Source organism: Tachysurus fulvidraco, chromosome 8 (genome assembly GCF_022655615.1).
Source record: "Tachysurus fulvidraco isolate hzauxx_2018 chromosome 8, HZAU_PFXX_2.0, whole genome shotgun sequence".
NCBI lineage: Eukaryota > Metazoa > Chordata > Actinopteri > Siluriformes > Bagridae > Tachysurus > Tachysurus fulvidraco.
The window spans coordinates 25,563,475-25,573,474 of record NC_062525.1 but is presented as its reverse complement, the minus strand read 5'-3'; the positions used below and the strand labels follow the sequence as shown (position 1 = coordinate 25,573,474).

General features: G+C 40.1%; 1 protein-coding gene across 2 annotated transcripts in view; it reads right to left on the bottom strand.

Moving 5' to 3' along the window:
• LOC113649383 (protein bicaudal C homolog 1) overlaps positions 1–10,000 on the bottom strand; it is a 77,941-nt gene that overhangs the window by 19,644 nt on the left and 48,297 nt on the right. For both annotated transcript variants that reach the window (XM_047817597.1, XM_047817596.1), the window contains exons 4-5: positions 5,148–5,227; positions 2,249–2,407 (exon numbers count right to left, since the gene is read on the bottom strand). In XM_047817597.1, coding sequence (XP_047673553.1) covers positions 2,249–2,407; positions 5,148–5,227 — 239 coding nt within the window. The remainder of the gene's footprint in view (positions 1–2,248; positions 2,408–5,147; positions 5,228–10,000) is intronic.

Genomic DNA, 10,000 nt, shown 5'->3' with positions numbered 1-10,000 from the left:
CCGCTGAAAGCACCTACGATCAGACCTTTACCATGGAGCGGTGAAAGAAGATGGTCTGTGCTGATGAATCACATTTTCTTTTACATCAGGTAGAAGGTCTGCTGCATGTCCATCACTTACCTGGAAAAGATATGACTCCGGGATGAACGGTTCAGGAACGGATCGAGGAACATGACAACGAGTTCGAAGTGTTGAGGCCTCCAAGTTCTCCAGATCTCAATCCCATTGAGCCACCGTGAGATGTGCTGGTCAAACAAGTCTGATCCATGGAGGCTCCACTTCACAAAGTACATGACATAAAGGATCTGATGCTGATGATGGTGCCAGATACTACGGCATACCTTCAGAGATCTTGTGGAGGACACACCTCAACCGCTCAGAGCTGTATCGGTGGCACAGTTAGGACCGCCATGATATTAAGCAAGTGTTTTTTTTAATGTTTTGGCTGATCGGTGTCTGTGTTTAGTAACGTTACGTCTTTGATAATGATTTGATTACGTGTTGACGTACGTTAGGGCGATCATTAGGTTCATCGTGGATCAAAAAACATTCCTGGGCACAAAGCAAAGTGCTTACTGAACCAATGTATAATAGGTAATTGAATTACTTATTAATATTATTTGTTGTAAGCTATTTTTCCACCATGCTGTGTAGTCTGTTATACGTAATATTTGGTTGCTAAGCAACATAACGGTTTATAGATTAAAGCAGAACAATGGCTTTAGTGTAAAAGCAGAGAAATGACTTCAGGCTCCAGGTAGAACTCATAATGATCTGGAGAACGATCTGAGCTAATTTTCTGTATCTGTGTCGAATATATCTGCTGGCAAAGTGGGACATATCGGACAAAGCTGTTTGTCTTTTTTGTGTTAAAATCCCTTAATACATAAAAAAAAAAAATTGCTTTTAAATTGAATTTAATAACCTGGTAATAATCAATCAACGAAGCAGCAAAACCAAACTGGAGAGCTACTAATCGAATAGTGCTGCTCTAGGAAGATGATTTAAATAAGAAAGTAATAAGATTTCCTAGATTAAGCTGATAAAATTCCGGCTACGTTCCCTCGCACGAGCCTGGAGCGTGACTGTAGATGTATGGAACAGATGTCAGTTATCTGGCGAGACGAACGGCGATTTTATTTATTAACAATCGAATAAAAGAAAAGATCAAACAGTCACGAGGATAAAGAGATGGATGATAGGAAATGGAGAATGCAATGCATCCTGGGAAATCGAGGGTCGTTGCCGTAACTGGTGCGGACAACAAACAGCCGTGTGAGTGAGTGTACTGTATGAGACTGTGTTATTATGTTATTCACCACTTAATACTAATTACAATGAACGACCTCTTAAAGGTGGGGTCTCAGATTTTTGAGAAATGCTTCAGAAATCTGAGTCGGGTCAAATAATAAAAAAATCAAAAATAAAATTCAAAACAAACGTGTAGCCAATGAGCAGAAAGGGGCAGGGCTTGACGATACGGGCGGAGAGAGTGTTCAGTGCGCGTGTGTGACGTTAGCAGAAAGCGGTTTTAACATGGACATGGAGGATAAAAACAAAGAAAGAGAAGAAAGACTTACGATAAGGACAAGAAGTAGGACGTGTTAATATAGGATCAGCTTTCCAGCGCTGGAGAGAACTGAAGGAGCAGGAAGTTGGCCACATATTCACAGGTTGGAGTTTCCCGAGTCAATAACTCCTGAGCTAAACGCTGTTACTACACAAATAACACCTCTTTTCTATCGTAGTAATGTAGAGAGGCAGCTACAACCGCCTTTTGTGTAGTAACAGCGTTTAGCTCAGGAGTTATCGACTCGGGAAACTCCGACCTGTGAATATGTGGCCGACTTTACTTAAGACGCCGAGGCGCTTTTTTCCTTCTCGATAGGTGAGTAACGTTGGTTTTGCTTTGTTACACAGAACTAATATATGCCTTTGTCCTTTACATCATTATGCTTGTGTGGCATTTTTGCTTGTTTGTTTATCTACAATCGTATTGTTCTTCCCTTCAGCTACGATAAAGACACGTTTCTTTCTGTTAGTCGCCCGGGTTACGTACGTATGTGTGGGCGGAGCTATCATACAGGGGTGGGACCCGTTTGGGTTAGGGGCGTGTTTGTTTTGGTGATTTTATATGTCAACATTGGCTTTCAAACAACGGAGACCTCACCTTTAATAAAATGTTTCTAATATTAAATTAGAATGTGTATTTGTGCATGTGTTCACATATGAAGGTGATAAATCTGACCTGGTTGCTCTTCTCCGCCTGGTTGTTGCGATTAGAGTCAGGGAAATGAATGTGGCAGCCCGTATCCTCCATCACCTTCTTGATGTTGTTGCCTCCTTTGCCGATGACGTGCGAGTGCTCGGTGTGTGAAACGTCCATTTTCAGAGTCACGCGATTGCTCTGCGTTACCAAGCAGACAGACGTGTCACCAAGGCATTGCTAGTACAGACCGTACGTTCACTAAAGCAGATGTTATGGAAGCCCTGATGACTTAAGAGCAGCGGCGAAGCTGTCACTACTGTGCTGAAACAGATCTGAGCTCCAGGAGTGAGTCATAGTTCCCCAGGCTCATGTTTTCTGTCCTCTCTATGAATTCTATTAATGCTAACAATACAAAAGCTAACAAAACTCAAAGCTCTGTATGGGAAAGCCTGAGAAATTATTCGATTAAAAAGAAGAATATGTTAACGAATTAGCCAAATCAGTTAAACAAACGTTTTAGAGTCTAAACATAGCTTCATTACAGGTGCCGTAAATTGGCAAAGAATATTTAAACGAGTTCCGCCATGATAAAAAGCATGAAGATGTATTTTTCTTACAACCACCGGGGGTGCTGTTGTTCGGCACCACAAAAGTGTAATGTGAGCAAAAACGAATTGTTAAATTGCGCTTCATAGTAATCCTTCTCTCCGGAGACACTGCAAGACATTTCATTAGAAACCAAAGTTCACCTGCTGCCTTAAAATCGTCAATAAATTCAACCTGTAAATATCATTCGTTTCCTCACATAGAAATGACATGTGGGTATGCGGTAGCCTAGTGGTTAAGGTGTTGGGCTACCAATCAGAAGGTTGTGAGTTTGATCCCAGGTTCTACCAAAGCTACAACTGTTGGGCCCCTGTGCAAGGTCCTTAACAATCAGTTGTATAAAAATGATATCATGTGAGTCACTGTGGATAAGAGAGTCTGCAAAATGATGCAAAATGGATTAGATAAAGTTCTGTTTTATTATTTAAAAAAAATCATATTTAAAATATCCAAATTTTGACAATAGGAGTATAATTAGTTTAATAATGAATGTAGTATGAGTTTTACAGCGTATACGACAGTATACATGTGTATTACTGTGTTATTTGGTTATATCGGGTTCTACATGATCCAGGCTAGAAGGTGTCGCTAGTCTGGTTTCATTCCTGTCTTTCCACTGGAAGTTCTCCAAGCTCTGGCATGGCGAGTCTATTTTTGTTATTACTTCTGCTATTACATAAAAGACAAATGAGCCTGTTTCCCTTTAGGAGATGGATGGATTGTGTAATCAGCTGTCATCTAGTACATTTTGTAATTGTTATCCTTTTTTATTATTTTTGATTTAGGGTCAGATTCCAGTCAGATAAGAAAGCTATCTAGTTCAGATCGTAGCCCGTGAAGCTGTTCCTAGATTGTAACTCACAGATTGTACGAATCTAATGAGATACAAGACAGTTCAGTCGTCCTGCTCTTCCTCGGTGCAGAGGTTGACCTCCTGTAGCGATGGAATGCTCTGCAGATGCTATTATCACAGAGGAGCTCAGGCGTCCCTCTGTGAGTGATTATCTAACTGCAGAATGATGTCTATCTCCCCCCGGACAGCCAGAGGAATGACTGCTGTGTGCAGGGTCGCTGGCTAAGAGAGACCTCTGAACTGTGTGGAGACCAGCAGGAGACACAGAACAACAAAGTGCTGGTTTCTATAGAAACGTGTCTAACTTACAAGTGGAGTATCATAAGAGTATTATAATAAACGCTAACAATAGGATCGTACACGCAGTAGGAGTAATGCAGAGTAATGCAGCTGTAATGCAGCTGTAACAGATAAAACAAGAGATAAACAAACAAACAAAAAAAGAAATAAACTTAAACTTCTTTAGTATTTTTAGTATAGTTTACGAACTATTATTAAAAATATAAACAACACATCCCACTTTTTTAGTTACGCGTATCACTTTTTTTTTAGTTTTAGCAGCGTTTGTAATAAATATAATAAGAAATCTGTAAGATTCATACAAGGATTTTGAGTTGATTCTTTCAGGAAACATTCAGTCACTTTAATCTGAGATAGCAAACTGTGATTCATTTATATCACGTACAATGCTAAAATTGTAAAATGAACAAAAGTCAAAATTTTTACGTAAAAAAAAAATTTATGCTGAAATATCAGAATTGTACTGAATTAAATGACACCTTCTTCAAACAAACAAACAAACAAACAAACAAATAATATGGTAGGTCCTTGCAAAATAAAAAAGACACCCTCCTCAAATAAATAAATAAATAAATAAATAAATAAATAAATAATATGGTAGGTCCTTGCAAAAAAAAAACCTGACACCTTCCTCAAATAAATAAATAAATAAACATTAATTAATTAAGTAAATTTTCAGTCAATATTTTAATTGTTTTGTTGTTTCTGTCATCTAACATTTACATTTCATTTAAATAAAATAAAATAAAAATTAACCAAAGTGTCGATTATTTTAACAAGTTTTATTTGACTTAACTATCAATTTAAATCAGTGAAAAAATATTTCTGATTATAAGCTTTGTGTTTTTTCTTCAAATTTTTAAAAACAAACTTTTTAAAATTAAACTTATTACTTTTATTATTATTAAAAGTTAATTATCAATTATAAATTGTTAAAAATTATAAATATGAACAAAATGTCTCATAAATAAAATAAAATCTCTCTTTATACTATCAATGTATTTTTTTTTTTGACTGATAGATATTATTTATTGATCTCAATTAAAAAAAACTCATTATGTTGGTTGTTAGACAATATCACTTTACACGATTTACTGGCAACGTTAAAACTCTGATCACAATTAAAACACAACTCCTGCCTTTGTGCAACCAAATGAACGTAGGTCAGGAAGCGCTCACCTTAGTATCGAGGACGGACATGATCTTCTCCTTGGCTTCTTTCACGTCGTCTCTTTTCCCACTTACTTTGATATGTGGATCTGTAAAGCAGACGGTAAACAGATGACTTCAACATTCTGAACACGGGAAAGAAGTTAACTTCACCATGTCACAGTGTTAATTGCGTGTTAAGTTATTTAATAACCTGAAAAACATAAAAAAAGGACAATAATTATAACCTCCTGAGATCCTGTGTTTCTTCCATCAGGCTATTTTATGAACAATGCCGTGATGCACTTTTTAAACTAATCCCATGCTTTTATTTGTGTCATTCTAGCTAGCTGTTCTTAGCCCCTGATGCCAGAATCATCAGAATCTCACTGTTTTAGCAAACTTTCCGTTACTCATTCATTATAAGGCATTTTCACCATACAGTGTTTCTTACAACCACCGGGGGTGCTGTTGTTCGGCACCACAAAAGTGTAATTGTGAACAAAAACGAATTGTTCAATTGCTCTTCATAGTAATCCTTCTCTTCGGAGACACTGCAAGACATTTGGATAGAAACCGAAGTTCACCTGCTGCCTTAAAATCGTCAATAAATTCAATCTGTAAATATCTTTTGTTTCTTCACATAGAAATGATTTTGCAACTTTTACACAAATTGAATCAGACTGTCTGAGAAGGTCTGAGGAGTGTAAGGAACAGAGATCGTATACTGTGTGGTCTGTGACTGGAGCAGGGAAGGTGGAGACCATCAATCAGCAGACATTTTACTCTGAAAACAAAAGTATGCCATAATGTCAACCACCAAATTAAAACGAAGCATCATTTTTATGCTAAAATGCTAACCTCCATCGTGCATACCGAGGCCACTTTATTTAAACGTTCGTTTCATAATGATTGCGTTCGGTGCCAAAGGCAACGAGGGGAAAAAAAACCACGACAATCCGCTGCGCGACACGGAGGCGGATTCGTCTGCCGCAAAATCCTGCCGAACAACAATTCGCTGTGATTAGGAGGACCCTGAAAATGGAGCTTGCCTGAATGAGGCTCAGGCTGCTTGTCGTTCTCTGGTCAAATGACAGGCTATTAGTTAGCCGCTACTGACCTTGGTTTAACTGCATGAAATACAAGCGTTTTCTGTGGTCGAACTCAAGTGCTCACTAGAGGTTTTTCTGTTTGCACTGTGGTGCAGGAGGAACTTGGGAGAAAAGCAAAAATAAAAAAGTACATTTAAATGGCCAGTTTCATATTGAGGGGCTAATTCCTGGTGGTGTAAGTAGTTGGATTACATGAATGAAAGATCTTTCACTTTACATTTTTAGCCATAATTCTTGTCAGCGCTCTGTCCTTGATCTTGACTGGCATGATCATGAATTGAGTGTAATAGAGAACTGGAAAGTGGCTGGTGGTTTTTTACAATTACAAAAACAAAGCTTGCCTAGCTAGCATCCCCAGGCACCAGGCAGGGCCAAGCTAGCATCTCCAGGCACCAGGCATGGCCTAGCTAGCATCCTCAAGCACCAGGCAGGGCCTAGCTAGCATCCTCAAGCACCAGGCAGGGCCTAGCTAGCATCCCCATACAACAGGCAGGGCCTAGCTAGCATCCCCATACAACAGGCAGGGCCTAGCTAGCATCCCCAGGCACCAGGCAGGGCCTAGCTAGCATCCCCAGGCACCAGGCAGGCGGTTCACTATTCATACAGATGTCAGACCTTCCAGAGGATTTCTGCATTGGTTGCATGAATGTCATCCAATAATTACAAAAAGTACATAAATAAAGGCAGTTCTATTAAACAAACTAGATGCTTAACAGTTTACAAGCCCAAACATTCATGAAACTACACGGAACAAGTCTGTAATAAACAAGCATATGGGATCTACTTTATTGGCATTAACATCATCCACATGCCTTCGGTAGCTGTTGTTCACATCAGTTAGAATGTGTTCAGTAGGTATTTTTCCATTCCTCTGGTCACAACTGTTTTAGTTTATAGTTTATTGCATGTTTTTTTGGTACACCCTGTTTGGCCTGCTTTGGATCACACCAGAGTTCACACCGTTTAACTGGGATTGATCAGGACACTGACTCAGCCGTTTAAAAAAAAAAGTTTCTGCTGTTGATTTACTTTTGGATCAGTGACCCAACCAATTTGGAGTCTTAGACATAATCGCAGACAAATTACCTGAATTCTGCTGTAGAGTTTGGAATGCATTGGTTTTGCAGCGATCTAACCCTGAGATATTGATGACTTTCAACATTCCCTAAACCATCAGGTCTTCATCAGGTTTTGGTGTTTGGAATTTTTTTTCATGTATTATTTTGCCAAATGATTCCCTTTTGGTGCTCTAGAAAATCTAGCTTGATGTTAACTTGACCCACACAATTAAGAGCGATTCTACATAGAGCGAGGTTCCATTTAGAGGTCTTCTCGGGTCTAAAGAAATGGACCCGACCCGACGTGACCCGAATCGCTTTTTACCCGAACCAGACGTGCATAATTTAATATTTTTTTTAAAGAAAGACCCGACCCGAGACAAACCCAACAAAATCAGACCTGAGTCCGACCCGACCCGTTGGCAATTTTTTTTTAACCCGACTGGACCCGAATGTTGCGTAACTCAGAATGGATTAAAAATTGATTGACAGGTCTGTTTCAATGGAAATTAGCTTACCGCCAGCCACACGTCACAAGCGGTCTTGGCAAACAGAGGAGAGGTTGGAAAAGGACTCGAGTCGAGGCACACACACGAGATACAGTAGTTCGGGTCTTCTCGGGTCCGTTCGGTAAAAACACATTCATTATAAATTACCCGACACCCGATGCCGCTATTATCAGGGTCGGACCTCGTGTTTCCGGATATAAGTGGACCCGTGAAGACCTCTAGTTCCATTGGCCCAGTACAGAACCTTAAAATTCGATATATAACCTCAATGAAGAAACGCTGTTTGCATCAGAAATATCAATCATATCAAGCCTTACACAAACCGTTACCAAAAGAGGCACGACCGTATAGAACGTCTCTGTAACATCACAATCTCCCTTCATGGAACTATGAGGCCTGGAATGTGTTCAAGCATGAAAACATTCCTGTGCAGAAAAAGAGTCCATGAAGCCATGGCCTGCCAAGGTTTGGAGTGGAAGAACCCGAGTGTCCTGCACAGAGAACCCTGAACTCAACCCATGAACTGGAACACTGACTGAACCCAGGACCTCCTCATCCAACATCAGAGCCTGACCTCATTAATGCTTGTGGCTGAATAAAAGCCTTCCCAGTACAGAGTAGATTAATATAACAGCGACGATGGAACTAAATCTGGCCTTTTGGCCCTTTAGTGTACATCATTTTTGATCGATATTAGAAGTAAACAACTGGATATTTAATTAAGCGTAATCCATTTTGAAGTAAACGCTATACAACCTATCAGAAAAAGACAAAACTGTTCTCCAATCAGTGCACACTAAAATCTGAGGTGAAGCTACACCACCTCCAGCCTCGCCAACATCTGGTCACTGCAAAATAAAGTGAAGGAGATCAGATTTCCTCTGGAGTGTGAAATGATCTTAATGACTGTTGAGCCTTTATTTCCACAGAGACTTGCTACATGTCCAACAAGGTGAAATAACACCCTGAACCCTGTCTGTTATGTTACTCGTTTGCTCTAAAATAAAATTAAATCATCACATACGACTTAATGGATACGGTACAAAAAACAGCTCTGGGTTGATTGCTTTAGACTGGAGATGCTTTTCTCAGGGAGGTTTAGTAAATATCGCAGTGTCTAATGCTAAACACAGTGAATGCGACGATGGCGATGTAGGTGAGTTCAACGTCGTCTCAAAGACAATGAGTTCGTTCGGTATGTTGAAATTGACTTAGTGGATATTTTCAGTCAGTTCTCTCTACAAGTCTGATCTAAAATGACTCGTTGTCGTGTCATATTGTCATGTCGGCTTTCAGTATAAGAACATCTCGCACCCGAGCGATTGAGGGTTAAGGGCCTTGCTCAAGGGCCCAGCAGTGGCAGCTTGGGGGCCATGGGATTCAAACTCACAACCTTCTGATCCCTTCAGTAGTCCAGCACCTTAACCACTAAGGTACCACATAGGGTTAGGGTTACTTAAAGGTTAGTACAGCACAGTTCTACCCTGAAGGCAGTAAAGATATAAGACATCCCCTCAGTTTGATTTTGAATCAGAAACACTAAGGAGAAAAACATGGGGTCGGCACACGATGCATTAAAAGAAGTGAAGGCTGTGAAGGCGATGACACGGCCCGAGAAAACGAGACAAACGATATAACTCGTAACAGACGCTGAAGCAAAAAAATACACGTTTAATCAGCGGAAGGTTCTGCCAAAAAAAAAACCTGCATATTTTCTGCATAGTTTGATATTTTTAACAGAGAACTAGCCATTAAAGTTACCCCCAAGAGAAGCTAGCACTTACACTGCCCACAGCTGCACTGAGCAGGAGTCGAGTTCTACAGACGTGTTCCAGCTAACGCATGTGACACGCTGGAAAAATGGTCAAAGCATTTGTGCTGCCATCAGGAAATGTCCATAAATCCTTTAGATAAACGGTTCTCCTTTGTGTTAAACTCATCTCTTTAGTCAGGCGTACACATAATACATCCCATAATATCATGCACCAGTACATCAGACCAGCACATTTTTATGAACAGCAGATATGTTAATCCCTTTCCACTGCTTCTCTCTTTGTACCCATCCCGAGGCATCCAGACATCGTACCGGCTCCTGACGTCCTCTGTGGGACGAAGCCTTTGGACGTCCACCGAGCCGAGGCCGACTCTAAGAATCCTGAGACATCTCCAGTTAGACTCTGTGGTACTCAGGAGATCAGAAGTCC